The sequence below is a fragment of the Heloderma suspectum genome, chromosome 4 (genome assembly GCF_057233095.1).
Source record: "Heloderma suspectum isolate Gila_16-S chromosome 4, 16-S_ref, whole genome shotgun sequence".
In the NCBI taxonomy this organism is placed as follows: Eukaryota; Metazoa; Chordata; class Lepidosauria; order Squamata; family Helodermatidae; genus Heloderma; species Heloderma suspectum.
The window spans coordinates 165,390,510-165,412,364 of NC_139461.1; the positions used below are offsets into that span (position 1 = coordinate 165,390,510).

The window sequence follows — 21,855 nt, forward strand, 5'->3', positions numbered from 1 at the left end:
CAGGTGTCTGCTAGGAACTATGGTGCTGGACCAAGGTGGGTTCTTTCCTCTATCACTGAGGTCACTGGACCTGTATCATACAAGGTCCAGAGTGCAGATGGGTCAGTGTGGCATTGCCATGTTGACCAATTGAGAAGGCGTTCTGGCCAGAGTGGGATGTCACCAGCAGAGGTAGCTGCTGCTGATCTATCTGGAACTGATGTGTTTCTCTCACTGCCTGTTGAAGTGCCAGAGCCACTATGCAATGGGAGCACTATTCCTTCCTTACCTACAGCAGTTATTGAGAGAAAGCCATCTGAGCAAGCAACACCTATTAATCGAGTGCAGAGACTGTGCCGTGAAAGGGTACCTCCTTGTTGGTTGAAAGACTATGATAGCTAAGGGGAAAGGAATGTTATGTATTCTAGTAGTACTGTCGGTTAGTTATTGTTTTTGAACCTTGGCAGCTCCTGTAAAATTGGGAGCAGCAACAGCTGGTGGAGCTTCTGCTAAATTCTTCAGTTTTGTGTACGCTGAATAAAGAACAGTTGTGTTTGAGGCCTGCTGATTCCTGCAGTCATTCCTATTACCAATAAAACAGTAACATAACTCTCTGTGATAACTAATAGAATATGAGCATGATTTACTGGAACATTCTGCTGCACAATCCTGAGTGAAATGAAAACAAATGGCCCCAAAAGATGATGGTTCCACTTTATTCAGGGCCAAACTAGATATTTAGCAGCAGACCTGTGCCTGGGGGCCTAAGGGCTTCTCCACATTGGTCTTTTATCCCACAATTGAGATGGGTTACTCACAGAGGTTTGCAGGTCCTTCACGTGACATCGTCAATGTCCAGCGCCTCTCCCATGCTTTCTGACAAATTCTGTGGCTTTATTTGAAATGAAGATATGAGGTAATAAAAATAAATTATTTGAATTTTTCCATGTAAAGAGGAAGTGGTGCTATAACAACAGCACCATCTAATGGCTGTATAATGAAACGTATAGAACTTGCAGAGAAAGCCAATCCTCCGGGGGGGGGGGGAATGTGTGTGTGAAGGAGCGCATCTTAATCCCGCAAAGAATTCGGAAGCAGAAGCGCCAGTAAAGCTGTGGGATAAAAAAAAACTGATGTGGTCCCATTTGGAAGAGGGAAGCAGTCGGCAGAGGAGGTGTTCCTTACCATTCCCACTGGCCACTGCTTGTTTTCTGAACTCCTCTCCCCAGCCAGCCAGTATTCCCATGGTGGTGATTCTAGACATATCTTTGTCAAAACTGGGAAGGAAAACACCTGGGGGAGAGGAATGCAGAGAAGAAGCAGAGGGCTGGGAAGGCTGAAGCATTCTTCCCCTACCTGGTGCTTTTTTCCTCAAAACTGCACCTTCTCCACGCTGCTTTTAAGATGCTCCCACCCCTGGTCTGCTTTTGAATGCCTAGACTAGCCCTCTTTCCAATAGCGCTTGTGCAAGGTAACTTTTCAGTGGATTGCTCAGTGGATTGCTCAGAGGAATCTGGGGGCCCAGGGCAATGGAATTTTCGTGGGGCCCCTGTCTCACACAAAAATCACAATCGCTTTGAAATTATATATAATTGAAAGACCATAAATCCCATTAAAAAGTTCCAGCTTCTCAAATAACTATAGTATAAATATAAATACCTACATAATTAAAAAGTAAGTATCAAAATATTTGTACCTAATAACTAATTATGAGTACGTTTAATCTCTCTAATAGGTAATCAAAAATATTTCGGATCTAATGTTAAAGTGGGTTTGGAGAGCAGCATCCCGTGTTGCTGGACCGAGTATTTTCACATTTCAATATATGCTGTTTATCCCTTACAAACTGACAATTTTTAAAGGAAATTTTGGTGAAAAAAATGGTTAAAAATGTACTATTTATCATTTAGTTAAAACTGCTGGGGGAAAAGGTGTATGGCCTCCTCCTCCTCCCCTTGCAGCTACCCCTATCCTCCATTCACTACTCCTAGAAGAACTATGCACACAGGGCTTTCAGAGGCATAGTAAGTAACCACTGCCAGGAAGTATTCCACAACCAAGTTCTGAGCTGCTTCCTCAACTTGTTTTTGTCAGACGCCTGGAACAGAATGCAATATTAATACAAAACAACATGAGCTGATAGTTTTACTATGCCCTGTACCACTGTAATGCTATGCACAGTCAAGAGAGCAAGAGCCTTTACACTAATTGTGACTTCAGAGTGAAAATGCATACAATTGAAAGAAGGCCGACGAGGTACACCACATAACCAGCCAATGTGGAGTAAGGATTATGACCAGAAGTTCTGTTATAATGGGTGACCATTATAGGAAGAAGTGATTGAAAAGTTGCCCTTGAATATTTGGTATAGATAATCACAGGCTTTTTTAAAAGTGTGGCCCAGCAAGCAGAAAAAGGAGGAATTTAGCCAGGAATATGTGTTCTAAGGCAACTTATCAATGATTGGAAGAAGGGGGAGGGGAACACACATTTGACACACAGGGAAACTGAGGCAGCAGGCAATTGAAGTCAATGCTGAGTATGGGTTACATAATCATGACAATAATTTTGACAAGCAAATAGAAAACAGGAGGAATATAGCCAGAATTGTGTGTTCTAAGGCATTACTTTCCACCACCAAAAGAAAGGAAAGGGTAAAAAAAAGCAGACTGAGAAGCATTGTAAAGCACCACAAAATGGGGGCCAGGCATGGGCCACAATTCATTACTTAAGGTAAGCATAAGGGAGGACAAAAACACCCCCAATTTAAAAGCAGTTCAGCCTCCACCCCCACCCCATTCCCCACCCCAATTTATCCAGAATAGCAGCACAGAGAAAGCAATTTCTGGCAGAGGCCACATAACTATTTTTCCCAGTTGGGGGTGGGGCGAGGGGGGAGGTGGTGTAAACAAGATGGGAACAAAGATTTTTATTGCATTTCACAACCCAGCACCACCTACAAATTTCTCCAGACACCCAAAACAGGAACTGGAAAGATGTTTAAATAAAGAGCATACCAGTATAAATATATATTAAAAAACAGTGATGGTCTGGTCTGGTCTGGTCTGCTCTCTCTTTCTCCCCCAATCCCCCAGCCCTTTCTACACGTGAAGAAGGGTAGAGTGGAAATAAAGCGGATTCAGAGTATCTCTACACCAGCCTAAAATCCTGCATTCAGAACAGGACTTTCTGCTTCCATTTTAAATGCAGGATCACGACGACTCCCTTTTTCACCCCTCCCCTCTCCTCTCCTTCTCTCTGTATCTGAGTCTTCCATTATCTTTCATTGATCTCGCTGCTCTTCTTGCCGCTTTTCCTCTTCACAGAGGGAACTCAAGCTGAACACAAGTGGGGTAGTTTGATAGCTTATTGTGATCCATTTAAAAATGGAATACAGGTCATTTAGTGCGAGAGACACACTGGAGAGACACTCTGGAGGTTCACGACGTCATTTAAAGGGCCCACAAACTTTCATGAGTGAGCAATCTCAATAGCAGGATAAAAGTGCCGTGTGAAGGAGCCCACTGTGCCTCAGTCACTCCACCCACTCCATTCAACTGGGCTTGGACTGCCCAACACACCCACAAGTGGCTCTGATTGGCCACTGACTGGCCAGCCAGCCACCTACTCCATTTACCAGCCAGTCAATCAGCCAGCCTCCTTCCTCTGTGTGCCACCCCTCCAATGCTGTCCTCCAAAATCTTTTATTTTTGTGGTGCTTCCCCTCTTAATTAGTGGGGCTAGCATGGCTTGGCGCTGGGCGGCAGGCAGACTCCAAAGCCTTTTTGGTCCAGGGAAAGGCTCTGGAGCAGCAGGAACATTCTGAGCATGTGTGAGCATGTTTTTCAAAATTAAAAAAAATGCTGTCCTTGCCTTGGCTCATGTGAATGGCTCGCAGTTTCTTAAAACAAAATAACGCTTGTCCAGGGGGGACCCCTGCTGCACAGGGCCCCGGGGCAAACTGCCCCCTTTGCCCACCCCCGGCAGGCCTATGCCCAGTGGCAGCAATATATAAAAAGGTCAGTTGCTTGAAGAGAATAAATATTTTCACAGATGATAACAATTCTTTGCCTAACCTACACTATTAATCAGGAATATATAGATTAGTTGTAAAGGTTTGTAACTCCTCAATGGGCTCCGAGCCAGAAGATGGATTACATGTAACAAATTCCACTTCAGGGCTGTTTGGTTATCTTAAACGGCTCTCAAGTGGTACTTAATCCTTTCTACTTACTCATATGCTCAGTGTGGATTTGAGCTTTCAGAGCAGAGCAAGCTGTTCCTTGTTAGTTTCAAAACAGTCACATTTTATTGTTGCTGATAGAACAAAAAGGTAATAATTTCTCATTCTGTTTTTTGTTTATTGCATTTTGATTGTTCCCATGATGTGTTGTTTTGGTTGTACCTACAGCAGAACAAAGGAGCAAGCATGGGGTTCATGCATCCTTCCCCACCTTGCAGAGAACCTCCAGTGCAAAATGGGTGCATAAACACCTCTCCAAGTAAGCCTCATGCATACAAGTCCTTCCACCCCTGTTTTCATGGTGGATGAAGGAGTGGGGCCTGCTTATCTACAATTCTGCACACATAGGGCAGTATCCAATGCTGCCACTGCGGCTCTGCAGTTTTTGTTGTGCCAGCAGGACCCACAGCTAGCATGACCATGATGCTATTGGGAACAGCTCATTTCTGGAACAGGACTGTTCAGCGAAGCTCCCTTCTGCTAGCTCTGTTGACCTGCTCCATTCCAGAAAAGAGTGTTTCCTGTTGCGCAAGTGATGGATCGCACTGGTACACAGGCAGCATTTGATACTCCTTGTAGGTTCCAGTTCATGTTCAAAATAAGAAGTGGTGTAGTAGGGTGGCTAAGGCTACAGTCTTCTACCCACTTACCTGGGAGTAAACTTCACTGAACTCAGTGGGCTTTACTTCTGAATAGACACATATAGGATTGTGCTAAAAGTAACTAACAGTGCAATCCTGTGCATGTCTACTGAGAAGTTAGTTCCAATGAGACCAATGGGGCTTACTCCAGGTAAGTGGGTAGAGCACACTTGAGTCAGGAAGCCCTTGTTGATTAGGCCAACCATACTCTCTCAGCTTAGCTTCTAGGGTGTGTACTGCTTCGGTCCGAAGCCCAAATAACGAGTCGAAGCAGACGGCTTTGGAGGTGCCTCCACATGATACTAAGTGGAGCAGAATAGCAATGAGGCATTCCAGAGTGAAGCAGCTTGTGTACAAAGCGCCTCGTCTGACTCAGTGATTTGTTCTGAGCAACCCAGACAGCCTGGTGCCAACTTCAGAAAGGTCAGTGAAGGGTTGAGGAGGAGGGAGCGGGGAAGGGAGGAGGGGGGGGCAAGGAGCTTTGGTGAATGGAAACTCTACTTGCCAAATCAGGGCTGAATGTAACCCAGCATATGATTTTTCACACCATTGGAGGTGAAACAGAAGATCTGGGATCTGCTGAGAAGCAGCAGATCTAGGATTCTTAGTGTGCAATGCATACGTGGACAAGATAAGTTCTGTGCTTTGATGGGGGGGCAGTGGGGGCCCAATGTAAAAATTCAGAGCATCCATATTGAATTGGGCATCTTATCCATGCCTTTATAACATGATGGTGCTATGAAGCCCCAAAATCTATGTTTTTTGTCACTCAGTCCGTGGGCATAGATGTGCTCTGTGATATGATGGTGTTTGGGAGTATCTTTCTTGTAAAAATCATGAGGATCCCTGCCTCAAATCCAATTTTTCCCACCGTGGCTGTACCCATGAGTGGCAGATCCATGATTTTTTCTGGTTCAGTCTGTGGAGGCAGATGTGCTATGATTGGATGGTGGCTTGGGGGATTTGATCTGCAAAAATCATAGGAAATCATGAGGATTCCTGCCAAGGATCCATGTTTTTGAGCCACGGCTGCACCCATGAGTGGAGGATCTTTGATTTTTCTGGTTCAGTCCATGGAGGCAGGTGTGCTTTCTGATTGGATGGTGGTTTTGTGGGCCTCCCCTATAAAAATCATATGAAATCATGAGGATCCCCTTTTGATTTTATGTATCATATCCTCATTTTACGCAGTCCCCTTTGTGTTTACTGCTCTTTCCCAGCACAAGCATGTGTGTGTCTACTCAGAAGTAACTCCTATTGTGCTCAATGAGGCTTGCTCCTGAAATGCAGGTGCATCTGGACCTTCAGGGGAAATGGGGGAGCCTCTCTTATTGGTTGAGCAGCCCCTGCCAGTCAGGTGACATTCACTCCAACCCCCAACCCCACCTGGAAGTATGTTCTGTGAAGCGATTTTTACTGCTCCGAAGAACCTGCTTGTGGAGCCCTGCATGGAGCACACTGGAGCAAAGCTGATTCCTTTTTAAAAACCCAGTACTCCTCTTTCAGCTTCTCCTTCCATGGTCGTGGAAACACAGCCATAGACAACCGAGCAGACAGGAGGAGGAGGCGGAGCCAGGCTGAGAGGTATAGCTCTTTGCTTCGAGGGTTTTTGTGGGAAAATGCAAATTTCAGCTGCATGTAGCACAAACAATAGTGGGCCAAACTGTCTGAAATTTGGCAGGTGGGATCCACTCCATGTCAGCAGAGAGGCTACCAAGTTTCATGTATTTATCATGAAAACTGAAAAAGGTATGGCCATGTGTGTTTTCTCATGCAAGTCAATGGGAAAACGCCCAAACCGAGTGATCAGATATCCTAATCTCACTTTGGATCCAGAGCCAAATCGAATTGAAGGGGCTCTGAATTGGTCCAAGTCAAAGCAGGGCTGATTAGGGGGGTCCAAAGCAGCACCTGAAGCAAAGTGGGGGGTTTTAGCTACTAGCTACCTACCCTATTAGCTACCCTCACCTGCAAAATGGGACTAATGATTCTCACCATCCTTACTGGTCTCGTAAAGTTTACAGCAAAATAATGAATGTGAAGTGCTTTGAAGATTAGAATGTGCTACATGAATGCTTAGTATTATTGTCAAGGTTCTTTGCAAGATGAGGGAGGGCATGTGAAGCAGACTCCCATGTCCTTTACCTTGTACAACCTGCGTGTCAGGTCCATGTGTGAGCTACCTCTGTTTTTGTAAAGTCCTGTCTCTAAAACTGTCAGCCTCTCTGAAATGTGTGACATCTATCGATAGGCTCTTGCACAGTAACATGAACCCATTTCCAAAGCACCAGGAATGATGAAAGACTACTTCCTTAATGGCAAAGGTGTCCTATCTATTTCTGGAACCTGGCATAAGGTTCCAGAAGAACATGACGAGCTACCCTGAATGAATGGGATCCAGGGAAGTGGAAGTTTCTGGTGGAAATTTTGCAGTCCTCTTATACTGCCAAAGGATATGTTTAAAATATATGGTAGAGAATTAAATTCTAAATGTGGTGGAATACAACAGGCTGAGCATCTTTTGTCATAACAGCCATCTGTATTCTCCAGCTGGAGCATGAACCATATTATATGTATGAAATTTGTAAATGGGCTGCTATCTCTCTAAAGTGACAGCCCAGTCGTATGCATGTTATTAAGCGCCTTGGTGTCCAATACGGTTAACTCCTAAGTAAATGTGTAAGTAATCAAGCAGTTTTACTTGGAAGTAAGTCCCATTGCACTCAGTGGTGTGAACGTCTGAGTAAATTTGTTTAGGATTGCATTGCACAGCTAAAATCTTATGCATGCTTACCTGGAAGCCCAGTTGAACAAAATGGGACACTGGATTGGGCGGCATATATTGTTGTACTTGTAGAAAACCTTGTTCCCTATATATTTGGGAATGTGTTTCCTTTCCATTCTACCCAACAGAGTATTGTATAACTTGAACTTTGGTAAACTCATTTAAACCAACTGTTCCAAATATATTATCAGTTTGTATTGCTGGTTGTTGTTGTTGTTCAGTCGTTAAGTCGTGTCCGACTCTTCGTGACCCCATGGACCATAGCACGCCAGGCCTGTCCTCCGCTCTCTACCGGAGCGTGCTCAAGTTCATATTCATTGCATCAGTGATGCTATCTAGCCATCTCATCCTCTGCTGTCCCCTTCTCCTTTTGCCTTCAGTCTTTCCCAGCATCAGGGTCTTTTCCAATGACTTTTCTCTTCGCATTAGGTGGCCAAAATATTGGAGCTTCAGCTTCCGTCTCTGTCCTTCCAATGAGCAGTCAGGGTTGATTTCCTTTAGGATGGACTGATTTGACCTCCTTGCAGTCCAGGGGACTCGTAAGAGTCTTCTCCAGCACCACAGTTCAAAGGCATCCATTCTTTGGCACGCAGCCTTCCTTATAGTCCAGCTCTCACATCCATACATTACTACTGGGAAAACCATAGCTTTGATTATACGGACCTTTGTCAGCAAGGTGATGTCTCTGCTTCTTACTATGCTATCTAGGTTTGCCATAGCTTTCCTCCCAAGGAGCAAGCGTCTTTTAATTTCATGGCTACAGTCACCATCTGTGGTGATCCTGGAGCCCAAGAAAATAAAATCTGTCACTGCTTCCATTTCTTCCCCTTCCATATGCCAGGAAGTGATGGGGCCAGATGCCATGATCTTCGTTTTTTTAATGTTGAGTTTCAAACTAGCTTTTGCACTCTCCTTTTTCACCCTCAACAAGAGGCTCTTTAGATCCTCTTCGCTTTCTGCCATTAGGGTGGTATCATCTGCGTATCTGAGGTTGTTGACATTCTCCCGGCAATCTTAATTCCGACCTGTGATTCATCCAACCCGGCGTTTCTCATGATGTACTCTGCATACAAGTTAAATAAGCAGGGCGACAATATGCAGCCTTGTTGTACTCCTTTCCCAATTTTGAACCAATCGGTTGTTCCATGTCTGGTTCTTACTGTTGCTTCTTGACCCTCATACAGGTTTCTCAGGAGACAGGTAAGGTGGTCTGGTACCCCCATCTCTTTCAGAATTTGCCACAGTTTGTTGTGATCCACACAATCAAAGGCTTTAGCATAGTCAATGAAGCAGAAATAGACGTTTTTCTGGAATTCTCTTGCTTTCTCCATGATCCATCGAAAGTTGGTGATTTGATCTCTAGTTCCTCTGCCTCTTCGAAACCCAGCTTGTACTTCCGGTAGTTCTCAGTTCACATACTGCTGAAGCCTAGCTTGTAGGATTTTGAGCATCACCTTGCTGGCATGTAAAATGAGTGCAATTGTACGGAAGTTTGAGCACTCTTTGGCATTGCACGTCTTTGGAACTGGAATGTAAACTGCCCTTTTCCAGTCTTGTGGTCACTGTTGAGTGTTCCAAATTTGTTGGCATATTGAGTGCAGCACTTCAACAGCATCATCTTTTAGGATTTTAAATAGCTCAGCTGGAATACTGTCATCTCCGCTAGCTTTGTTGTTACTAATGCTTCCTAAGGCCCACTTGACTTCACTCTCGAGGATGTCCGGCTCAAGTTCAGTGACTGCACTATCATGGCTATCAGGGACATTCAGATCTTTCCTGTATAGTTCTTCTGTGTATTCTTTCCACCTCTTCTTAATCTCATCTGCTTCTGTTAGGTCCCTGCCTTCTTTGTCCTTTATCATGCCCATCTTTGCACAAAACGTTCCCTTGAGATCTCCGATTTTCTTGAAGAGATCTCTAGTCTTTCCCATTCTGTTGTTTTCCTCGATTTCCTTGCATTGTTCATTTAAGAAGGCCTTCTTGTCTCTCCTTGCTATTCTCTGGAACTCTGCATTCAGCTGGATATATCTTCCCCTTTCTCCCTTGCTTTTCACTTCCCTTCTTTCCTCAGCTACTTGTAAAGCCTCATCAGACAGCCACTTTGCTTTCTTGCATTTCTTTTTCTTTGGGATGGATTTAGTTGCTGCCTCCTGAACAATGTTACGGACCTCCATCCATAGTTCCTCAGACACTGTATCAGGTCTAATCCCTTAAATCTATTCCTCACCTCCACTGTATATTCATAAGGGATATGATTTAGGTCATACCTCAATGGATTAGTGATTTTCCCTACGTTCTTCAATTTAAGCTGAAATTTTGCAATAAGAAGCTCATGATCTGAGCCACAGTCAGGTCCAGGACTTGTTTTTACTGACCGTATAGAGCTTCTCCATCTTTGGCTGCAAAGGACATAATCCATCTGATTTCGATATTGACCATCTGGTGATGTCCATGTCTAGAGTCGCCTCTTGTGCTGTTGGAAAAGAATGTTTGCTATGATCAGCGTGTTCTCTTGGCAAAACTCTATTAGCCTTTGTCCTGCTTCATTTTGTACACCAAGGCCATGCTTGCCTGTTATCCCGGTGATTTCATGACTTCCTACTTTGGCATTCCAATCCCCTATGATGAAAAGGACATCTTTTTTTGGCATTAGTTCTAGAAGGTATGGTAGGTCTTCATAGAACCGATCAACCTCAGCTTCTTCAGCATCAGTGGCTGGGGCATATATTTGAATTACTGTGATGCTGAATGGTTTGTCTTGGATTCGTACTGAGATCATTCTGTCGTTTTTGAGATTGTACCTCAGTACTGCTTTTCCCACCCTTTTGTTGACTATGAGTGCTACTGCATTTCTTCTAAGGGATTCTTGCCCACAGTCGTAGATATAATGGTCACCTGAATTAAATTTGCCCATTTTTATCCATTTTAGTTCGCTGATTCCCAAGATGTCAATGTTCAATCTTGCCATCTCATGTTTGACCACCTCCAGCTTACCTTGATTCATTGATCTGACATTCCAGGTTCCTAAACAATATTGTTCTTTACAGCATCGGACTGTCTTTTCACCACCAGACACATCCACAGCTGAGTGTCCTTTCGGCTTTGGCCCAGCCGCTTCACTCTTTCTGGCGCTACTTGGAAATACCCTCTGCTCTTTCCCAGTAGTATATTGGACACCTTCCGACCTGAGGGTCTCATCTTCCGGCGTCATATCTTTTAGCCTTGTGATACGTTCCATGGGGTTTTCTTGGCAAGAATACTGGAGTGGGTTGCCATTTCCTTCTCCAGTGGACCACATTTTGTCAGAACTCTCTGCCATGACCTGTCCGTCTTGGGTGGCCCTGCACAGCATAGCTTATGGCTTCACTGAGTTACGCAAGCCCCTTCGCCACAACAAGGCAGTGATCCATGAAGGGGATTGCTCGTTGTATTGAGATACTAATGACTTTGCTCTGCTGATTGTACTGTCCCCAATGTAAACATACCACACAATTTATTTGACTTTTTACAAGAGAGTGCTTAGTTCACATGCATAAGCCATGGGAGAAGCTGTCAAACCCTGTGGTACATAATAAGAGGTTCCTGCCTCAAAAGTAACAAAGGTTAACATGACAGCCAGTTTAAATATTGTTGCCTTTAAGCCATGCTCCCGTTTTAGATGTTTGCAGGGTTTCTAAATGAAAAGGAACAAGCCATTTAAACTACTACACTGGGAATGGAATAGCAATGACTTTCTCATCACTGTACAGGATAATCACTTTGGTGACGTTTTTGTTGTCTGACTGAGCAGGAGTGCAGTAGATATAAGATAAATTATTCCTCATTCATATTAATCTTCTTCAGTATGAGGTAATGGAAATTGATGCTCTTCCCTGCCCCCAAAGGAAAATTGGTGGTTCTTCTTGGATCTCAATTCTGTGATGAAACTGGAAGTAGATATAGCAATTAACAGTGTAGAAAAGTTCTCGGTCAACAGACAACAGAAAATATCCCATTCCCACTGTAGTAGTCTAAATGGCTTGTTCCTTTTCTGTTAGAAACCCTGCACATTTCTAAAATGGGAGCATGGCTTAAAGGCAACAATATTCAAATTGGCTGTCATGTTAACCTTTGTTACTTGTGAGGCAGGAACCTCTTATTATGTACCACAGGGTTTGACAGCTTCTCCCGTGGCTTATGCATGAGAACTAAGCACTCTCTTGTAAAAAGTCAAATAAATTGTGTGGTATGTTTACATTGGGGACAGTACAATCAGCAGAGCAAAGTCAGAAGGGACAGGGTGCCCACTGAGCTCTTTCTACAGTTACTCTCTACAATGACAGGTGCCCCTAGAATATTTATAGCAGTGACGCCATCTGCATGCCCCTTGCATGACCTTAATAATCTGCTGAATTAATCACTGAAGCAGAACCCAAGGAGCGATGATATACAGGCAACTGACATGATTTACTACTATTAGTCATGTTAGGGGGCAGCTATTTAGAGCCAAACCCTGCCCTGACGTAACTCTGATGACAGCCATGTAACTCTGATGACAGCCATGTTTGTGGCGGTGGCTGGATTTAGGCTCTAGCTTTAATTTAATCAGTCCTGTGATATAACGAAGCAGCAGAGAAGGCATTTTGATTGGAATCTCTTCTTATTTTATGGTTCCCCACTTCTGCAAACAGGAGGAAGTTCCAGGGGACAGTCAGTTCCCCTGTAAGGAGAGCTGGGCTGACCAGGGGAGTTAACAAAACAAACAACACCCCCCTCTCCAAGATTTTTATTTTAGTACATACATTAATATATCATTAAATTTGTGTTTTCTTTCAGAATATGTATTTAATTATGTATTTTGATATGTTTGAACTGCATCACAACATTCAGAGTAGTGCAAAATTCAGTGGATAGCTACTACGTTCTAACCTGATTTGAGAGGTGCAGGTCAGGTTATTTCATATAGGAATCTGCAAAGATCAAATTTCTCAAGCATCACTGGAAGCAGCATACCAATAGGACCAAACTAGTCATAAAGGGGAGTATCTAATTTGGTCCTTCTGAGTGCGGCCAGCCCCGTCGATTCTGGTCCACACGTGGATCAGGGCTGGCAAGGCCTTCCACAAGAAACAATATTGCGTTTCTGGGGGCAAGCCCCCAAATGAGCGGCAACACTCATTTCTGGAAGGGGGGAGGTCACCAGAACCCCCCCTTCCAGAAACAAGCGTTTCTGTTTGTTTCAAGGCGTGACCCGGAAGTGCGATATTGCATTGTGCAAGTGGTAGGTGCTGGCGGAGCCTTCTGTGTGTGGACCAGAACTGGCAGGACTGGCCATGCGTGGAAGGACCCAATTAGATACTGCTCACTGTGGCAGACACGTGGAGGGGCAGACTGTCTTGTTTTTAAACAAGTTTGACTGGAGAAGGTCTGAACAACAGGAGTAATGTTGCTACTACAACCCCCATCATCCCTGACCATTGGCCATGCTGGCTGGGGCTGATGGAGTCCAACAACATCTGGAGGGCCACAGTTTTCCCACCCCCAGCCTAACCCTAACACCATGGGCCATTGAAGATCTCTCTCCAAGTTGCTTTTCTGTATGCAGGAAGAAAACTTAAATGAATCTGATCTCTTCTTCATTGTGGTTGGGAACTGGGAAAGCAGCTCAAATGGGGCCATCTTGATGAGATAAATGGCCCACAGGAAAGAGTTAAGCAGCCCTTCCCCTCACACTGCTGTTGTGATCAAATCTGGAGTCTTCCATGGCTGCTGTAAAGAAGAAAAAGAGACTGCTGGGACTGCGATGCATCCCATCTCTCTTGTCCTGTCTCGCATCTAGTTTGGCCTAAGTGTTTGCATACAGTTGCAGTAAAGTTGTGAAATTCCAGGCAACGTTGGCTAAGAATATCTGTCAGAATTTGAGGAATCTTAAAGGAATTTCAGTAAGATCAGTGAAGCTTCTGAAGAAAGCTTCACGTATTTTTTTAACTTATACAGAATTTCATCTAATGGGAAATCTGAAGCAACTCTGGAAGCACTTATTTAGATGAAATATCCATCAGAATCACACAGGAAGGTAACAGAATTTCTATAGGAGTCACAAGCATCCTGAAGTGTATGTCTGTGTTTTTGCACATCTCCAATATACAGTCTAAAGGATATGGAAATATTTTGCTGCTGTGATGCATCCCATCCCTGCACTGTGGGCAAGCAGGTGCCATCAACGGTAAGGAGGAGACGCCATCACCATTCCCCACAATTACTCCGAGTGGAGTATGTATGGGTGGAAGAAGGAGATTCACTTACCCAAGAATCCATCTGGCCCCCATTTAGGGGGAACTTAATTCCACTGTGCTGCAGTTAGGTTCCCCCTAAACCCAATTGCAGCACGGTGGAGGGGGGTGGGATTTTTGTTGGGATTGCAGCTCCCTTCCCTGCGTGCTAAGATCCCAATAAGAATGAGTCTCCCCTGCACCTACTGTTATCATTTTTCGAAAAGCTAACCACGTAAGTTCTATTAAAGTAATGTCTGTGGTTTGGCCCTGGACAATGAATCAGAAAACCTCTGGTGTGAACTCACCAGCTGGTGTTAGGTAAGCCATCATCTCTCTTCTTTGCCCTCTTCTCACCAGCTATGAGATGAAGATAATGTTGATCTATCTTACAGGGTAGTGGTAAAGATTACTGAGGTAACATATGTGAGAGGTTTGAACAGTAAAAAGTTGTTCCTCCTCCTCCTCCTCCTCCTTCTTCCTCCTCCTCCTCCTTTCCATAGGGACCTGGTAAAGCTGGAACTGACCTCACCCTTGACTGTGGCATGGGAATTGGTAGGGTCAGCGAACATGTCCTCCTTCCCCTGTTCAAACATGTGGAGCTGGTGGACATGATAGATAGTTTTCTGGCAGAAGCTCAGAGGTACTTACGGGGTCAGGGAGAAACAGTAGACATGTACTATTGCTGCAGCCTCCAGGAATTTACACCAACACCCAGAAAATACAATGTCATCTGGATGCAGTGGGTTTCAGGTCAGTCCCATAACTTTGTCACCATGTAAAGATGAATGGGGAAGAGAATGACAGGCACATAATTAGCCATGTTGGCAAATGACACAGAATATGCACTGGTTAAGGTGTCTGGACAAGAAGATCACCCAATGACATTGTATCACAAGCAGCAGGTACAGGACCAGTGTCTGTTGGGTAGGAACAAGGGCTAGTAAGGGAGAATCCAAAAGATTTAACTGATAGGGCAATCAGTACTTGTAGTGAGATCAGGATGCTGGGAATGGATCAGTGATACAGGAAGGAAGGCATTTTCACACATTATGTGTCAATGAACCTGGATTTGCCACTGACTGTATACACATCATGGAGGGATATCTGATTGTGACTCTTGGTGAGTGTATTTGTATTGCACCATGCTTCACACTTTACATTTCTGCATGTATACCTAAAACATCTTGGGTATACACCTGAAAGCATAATGTATGAAGGAGCCCATCTTACATTGACACCATCAACAGTGGTGCTAGGGGAGGGGTAATCAATCCTTCCTGCACACCACAGTCTGTTTTTCCTGATCAAAAATCTCCCCCACAAACACACAGCTGCTTTCCCACCCAATGGGGAAAAACAGGGAGATTCATGTGAGTGGGAAAGAAGGCGTAATTTTGATAAGAAAAACAGTCTGCAGGGGAAGTGTTAGTCACCCCTCCCCCAGTGCTGCTGCTGCTACAGGTCACTTTGCAGCCCCCCCTCCCAGCCTTCATTTCTCCCCACCCCACCTCCCAACCATCTGGAAGTCTGGATATTCATTCATATTACACTGTATAGATCTTGTACACCACTCTGTCAGCTTCGGCCCCACCTGTAATGTAAATACTAACTGTGGATTACATTGCAGGGCCCTGCAATGTCCTGAGCCACCTTCACAGCCACTGATGCGGAAATAATGATGATGGGCTGCATTTGCATTTGGAGGGCAATTTTTTAATGTGTGAAAACTTGAACATTGCATATAATCCAAAGGAAGCAAGACTGAACTTAGAAGTGCACGGGCTCTTGCCTTTTGCTTGAAGGGAAACGTGTGGCACTGGCTTGTGCTTCACAATCATTTAGCTTTGTTAAAATCCTGAATCATTACATCGTGTCCTGTGGGCATTTGCCACTTCTGTGTCGAGGGAATCAAGAAGCCTCATCTCAAGACAACAGAATTATCAGTCCAGATTTTAAAATCTATGATGAGAACATGGGGAAATTTATAGAAGGCAGAGATTAGGCCTGACCAATCAGGAGCAGGTGGGTGGTGGAAGGAGAGAAATCTGGGTGCTGTCTAAAGACCAATTATTAGTGGTGGAGGAATACTTGTGGAGCACACTGCTGAAATGCAAAAGCTACATGGATCTGGGGAGAAAAGATCCACTAGCAGGGTACTAAACTCCTGTGTCAGCTCCTGCAGGGGGTGTCTCCACCAGCGATTTACTCTGAGCCAGCTGCGTGTTGAGGTCATTAGGGATACATGACGTCATGGCCATCCAGCAGCCGCCCCGGAGTTTATCAGGATAAAACTGGATTTCCTGAGACTGCTTAAAGTCTGATTCTTTTCCTCGAGTCGGGTTCTCCCCGGTATAGTTGCTGTGTGCCCCAGCCCCCACATTTAGCTTGGGAATGCTAGCCCTGCCCAGGGGTGTGCCTTTCACCGTGACCCCGGTCAAGGGGTGTTTCCTGTCCCTGTGTTTCCCAGCACAAACCAATTAATGTCTACTCAGAAGTAACTTCCATTGTGCTCAATGAGGTGTGTGCACATCAGAATTTACAGAGATCCCCCTGAATTGAAATACAGATTTTAAAGCACTGATTCCCTGAAGACTGTAAAGCGATTCTTGTGGCTTGGTTTATTGCCTTAGGAAGTAATTACTTCACACCTTCGTTATAGAGATCCTGTGATTAGAAAGGGGGCTGGTTTCCCATCCCTGCGTCGTCATCCCCTTTTCCCAGAGCAAGCGTATGTATGTCTACTTGGAAGTAACTCCCATTGTGCTCAATGAGGCTTGCTCCTGAAATGCAGGTGCATCTGAAATTTCAGGAAAAAGGCAAAAGGGGGGAGGAAGCAGCATGGCAGGGGGAAGCCTCCCTTATTGGTTGAGCAACCCCTGCCAGTCAGATCATGCTCACTCCACCCCCACCCCCCAGAAGTATGTTCTGTGTAGCGATTTTTACTGGTGCGGAGCACTCCCTCTTGGAGCCCTGCATGGACCAAAGCGCTGCAAAGCTGATTCCTTTTTAAAAAATCCAGTACTCCTCCATTCACGTGTCCTTCTGTTGTCAAGGAGACATGGTCCTGGTTGTTGATATTTCCTTCAAATGCACACAGGTTTTGAATACCATCCACACCATCATATTCAACCACCTGTAGTCACCTTCAAATGGCCTTCCATTGCCAAAACATTGATCCTACAACAACATAAGTATAACCACATACTTAAAAAGCACGAATTTTCCTGATCCCCACAGAAAAAATACATACAGTGGGACTTAAACTCACATGACTGTTTTTTCTGGATCGTGTCTTTTTTACGTGTGAGGCTTGAAGCTTGTGTTCTATTCTATGCCAAATCTCTGGGCAAGGCCAAATGCAACGGCAATTCCATAGAGATCTCCTTTGAAGAGTGGTAATAAACCTGGAGGTTGTACAATATTAAGTAAAGATTGCTTGTTCCACCTTCATAGGCAGCCCCAGAGGGTAGGCAAGGGAAGCAAACAGCCTTAGCCAACAAAGTAGTTTTCCCCCTGTTCTCCCACACATTTGGTCAGTTTGTCTTTTGGAAATCTAAAATGTGGGACAAAGCTTCCTCCTCTAGAAATGCACGGTCCCCTTTCTGTGCCCTCCCCCCATTTTTTTTTCTTGGTGCCACCTCTGTCCACAGTTCTGACTCCTGTGGCAGCATTTTACAAAGTTTGCAATGCAAACTTGGAGGAGGAGGTGCAGGGAATGCTGATCAGATTTGCAGATGACACAACGTTGGGCGGGATAGCTAATACTTTGGAAGACAGAAACAAAATTCAAAGTGATCTTGATAGACTGGAGCGCTGGGCAGAAAACAACAGAATGACATTTCATAGGGATAAATGCCAAGTTCTGCACCTAGGAAAAAGACACCAAATGCACAGTTACAAGATGGGGGATACGTAGCTCAACAACACTACAAGCGAGAAGGATCTTGGAATTGTTGTCGATCACAAGCTGAATATGAGCCAACCATGTGATGTGGCTGCAAAAAAGGCAAATGCTCTTTTGGGCTGCATTCATAGAAGCATAGCTTCCAAATCCCGGGAAGTACTAGTTCCCCTCTACTCCGCACTGGTTAGGCCTCATCTGGAGTACTGTGTCCAGTTCTGGGCACCACACTTTAAGAAGGATGCAGACAAACTGGAGAGGGTTCAGAGGAGGGCAAGAAAGATGATCAGGGGACTGGAAACAAAGCCCTATGAGGAGAGACTAAAAGAACTGGGCATGTTTAGCCTTGAGAAGAGAAGACTGAGGGGAGATAGGATAGCGCTCTTCAAGTACTTGAAAGGTTGTCACAGAGAGGAAGGCCAGGATCTGTTCTTGATCATCCCAGAGTGCAGGACACGGAATAATGGGCTGAAGTTACAGGAAGACAGATTCTGGCTGAACATCAGGAGAAACTTCCTGACTGTTAGAGCAATACGACAATGGAACCAATGACCTAGGGAGGTGGTGGGCTCTCCCACACTGGAGGTGTTCAAGATGAGGCTGGACAACCATCAGTCAGGGATGCTCTGACTTGGATTCCTGCATTGAGCAGGGAGTTGGACTCGATGGCCTTGTAGGCCCCTTCCAACCCCACCATTCTATGATTCTATGATTCTATAATACCTTGCACCGAAGGTTTACATAAGAACACACTTGATCTAATTAAAGATACAATCCTGACTTATTTTATGTCCTATAGGAAACCTGACAGATAAAGACTTACTGGGGTTTTTAATCCGCTGCCAGAATGGCTAGAAGGAAAATGGCATTATCATTCTGAAGGATAATGTGGCCCGGGAGGGCTGTGTCCTGGATCCCTTGGACAGCAGTGTCATCCTTGATCTGAACATTCTCAGCAGCCTCATCGCAAAGAGTGGACTTACCATCCTGAGGCAGCAAAAGCAAGAGGCCAGAGCAAGAATTCCAGAGCAATGTGTGCCTCTCTGGATGACAGCCATGCAGAAGAGTCCCACCCGTACCAGAAATGGGATGCTGCAGTAAGAGCTACTGAAATGGGGCTGGAACTCAAGGACTGGGAATCAAGGGAGAGGAAAGGAAAACAGAAATGGCGCACTCTGAACCCCATTAATACTTCCACCGCTTCCTGTGCTACTGCTGTAACAATGACAACCTGTCTCAAAATGATCCTGAGAGCAAATCACAAAGGACGATCCTGCTTTTCAAGTCAGTCAGCCTCGTCTTCAGTTCTAAACTGTTCTATAGGCATCAGCTTGGATCCTAAGATAAGTAAGGTAGGGTGCAATCCTATGCATGTTTAGACTTCTGTAAACTGCCTAGAGAGCTTCGGCCATGGGGCGGTATAGAAATGCAATAAATAAATAGATAGATAGATAGATAGATAGACAGACAGACAGACAGACAGACAGACAGACAGACAGACAGACAGAAGTCTGCAACTCCCAGCTGGCTGGGCAATGCTGGGATCTGGAAGCCTTTTTTTCTTTCTGAACATGCATAGGGTTGTACACTTAAGGAAGTTAATGGGAGGAAGGTTTCCCGTTGTCTTTTTCCTGCAGTCCCCATGCTCCCTGAAAAGTAGGGATGTCAGAGAATTTCGCCACAAATCTCGGGCATTCGGCCCCCCGAAATCGGTGGCGAAACGGTCTGCCACCCCCCGCCCCCCCTGGGACGGGACTTAACCTTGTGCGAATGTCCCTGGCGGCGGCGGCGGCGGCTCCGGCGGTGGTTTGGCGGTGGCCGGTCTTCTGACCGGCTGCTGCCACCGCCATTTCCAGTAAAAAAAAAGTGATAGGCTACATAAACATTTACGTAGCCTATCACGGCTAGATTTTTAAAAAATACCGTGATAGGCTATATAAATGTTTACGTAGCCTATCACGGCTGAGTAAAAACAACAACAACAACCGCGCGAACGCAAATGGCGGCGCCCATGGGCGCCGCCATTTGCGTTCCTTATTTTGGCACATGTAGTCTACGTAAACATTTACGTAGACTAAGACGGCGAAAATAAGGGGAACGCAAATAGCATAGACGCTACGCTATTTGCATTCCCCTTATTTTCTCCGTAGTCTACGTAAATGTTTATGTAGACTACATGTGCCAAAATAAGGAACGCAAATGGCGGCGCCCATGGACGCCGCCATTTGCGTACACACGGTTTTTTTGTTTTTACTCAGCCATGATAGGCTACATAAACATTTACGTAGCCTATCACGGATGACTGCAGGGACGCAAATGGCGGCGGCTACAGCCGCCGCCATTTGCATTCCCAGCCAGCCAGGATTCACGGCGGGAGGGACGGGGCGCCTCCCCCCCAGCCAGAATTTCGTGGGGGAGGGACGGGGCGCCTCCCCCCCGGCCAGAATTTCGGGGAAGGGACGGGGCACCTCCCCCCCACCGCAAATCAAATTTCAGGCAAGGTAAGTGACTTTCGTACATCCTTACTGAAAAGCCACTCTGGATGATCCTCTGAAAGGCTGGATGGAGTGGGGGTTTGCTAGGGGAGAGGTGAAATCCCCAAATTTTGAATTGGGTTCTGCCCAGTCTCCCCTCCTCTAGCACACACGCCCCCTGCACCCCATTGCACATTGTTCAGGTGGCCTCTCCACCCTCTGGCAAGGCTTTCGGAGGACCGTGCTGGGGCAGAAGGATGGAGGAGGGGTGGAAAGCATCCCTTCTGTGAACTCTTTAACTGATCTTAGGATCCAAGCCACGGTCTTTTTACTTCAGGATATCATCAAGATAAAACCTGTTAGCACAACTCAGTTCTAAAAATACTACTTGGATGTAAGTTTAATTAATTTTAATGTAAGTTACATTTAAAGATACATTCACAAAACCAATATGCTAATCATGTTTTACTGGCCATGCAGTGAAGTAGCTATTTGATTGGTGCATCTCCCCCCCCCCCCCGTTGATCAGCACATGATGAATTGCAATCCACATCTTGGCACATAGCAGAGGTTCTGTGAATTGGCCATAAATGTCCTGAGCATTGTGGCCTTAAGATGGATTTTTAACAGACAGTCAGAGGAGCTTCAGATGGTGTGTATTATGTGGCAATAGTGCAGGAGGCAAAGTGCTACTCCAAAGTGGGGACGGTGACATGTAAGCTCTCCCCAACATCTGGATGCCAGGCTTCCCTAGATGCTACAGAGGAAGTACAAGCAGAGGTTCATGCTCTCCCCACCCTCCACTCTCCACATGCATTACTACATGATGCCTGAAGCCAGCCTCCTGTGTGGATCTCTGTAACTCATGAGCAGAAATTATTTCAAATATGACCTTTGGCATTTACCTTTAAAAAGGCTGAACATCCACAGAGTGTTTATCTCTGTGGGTGTGAAAGTCATGCTTCTCTCAGGTGCCCCTAATGCAGGGATCAAATGGGAGATCTCTGCCACTAAGTGGCAAATCTCTGCCACTAAGCTCACATTTACTTCAGTGGACACAGACAAAGATCTCCAGTGGATTACCCATATGGTTAGAGAAGCCTCTTAGCATACTTTAAACGGTAGTGGCATTTCATGATGTGCTAATCTTGCCCCCCCGCCCCACATTCCACTAATTGACAGATGCACTCTCTTACAGAAATTCTATCTACAGTTCTTATTTTGAAAACTGCCATGTATGCTTGCCTCTGCTATTGCATGATGTGTGTATGTTGCAGAATGTGGTAGCAGGCGCATAATGTACATAATTAATACATTAATTATGTATTAATGTACATAATGTAATGGGAAGGAGCCTGGGGAAGGAGGACCAGCCAGCAGCTGCACCGGGTGAGCCTGAGCCTGCTTCTCCCCCCGCCCACAGGTACTTAAGGCGGGGCTGCCAGAGGCTGCTGGGGAAGGAGGACCAGCCAGCAGCTGCACTGGGTGATCCTGAGCCTGAGCCTGCTTCTGCCCCCGCCCACAGGTACTTAAGGCGGGGCTGCCAGAGGCTGCTGGGAAGGAGCCTGGGGAAGGAGG

The 21,855-nt window shown here is 45.4% G+C and overlaps 1 protein-coding gene across 1 annotated transcript in view; it reads left to right on the top strand.

Annotated features, from left to right (window-relative positions):
• NTMT2 (N-terminal Xaa-Pro-Lys N-methyltransferase 2) overlaps positions 1-18,904 on the top strand; it is a 34,678-nt gene extending 15,774 nt beyond the window's left edge. The window contains 3 exon segments of the mRNA XM_084851607.1: positions 13,778-13,853; positions 14,403-14,652; positions 18,603-18,904. Of these exon segments, the coding sequence (XP_084707733.1) occupies positions 13,778-13,853; positions 14,403-14,652; positions 18,603-18,904 (628 nt within the window).
• The last annotated feature ends 2,951 nt before the right edge of the window (positions 18,905-21,855 follow it).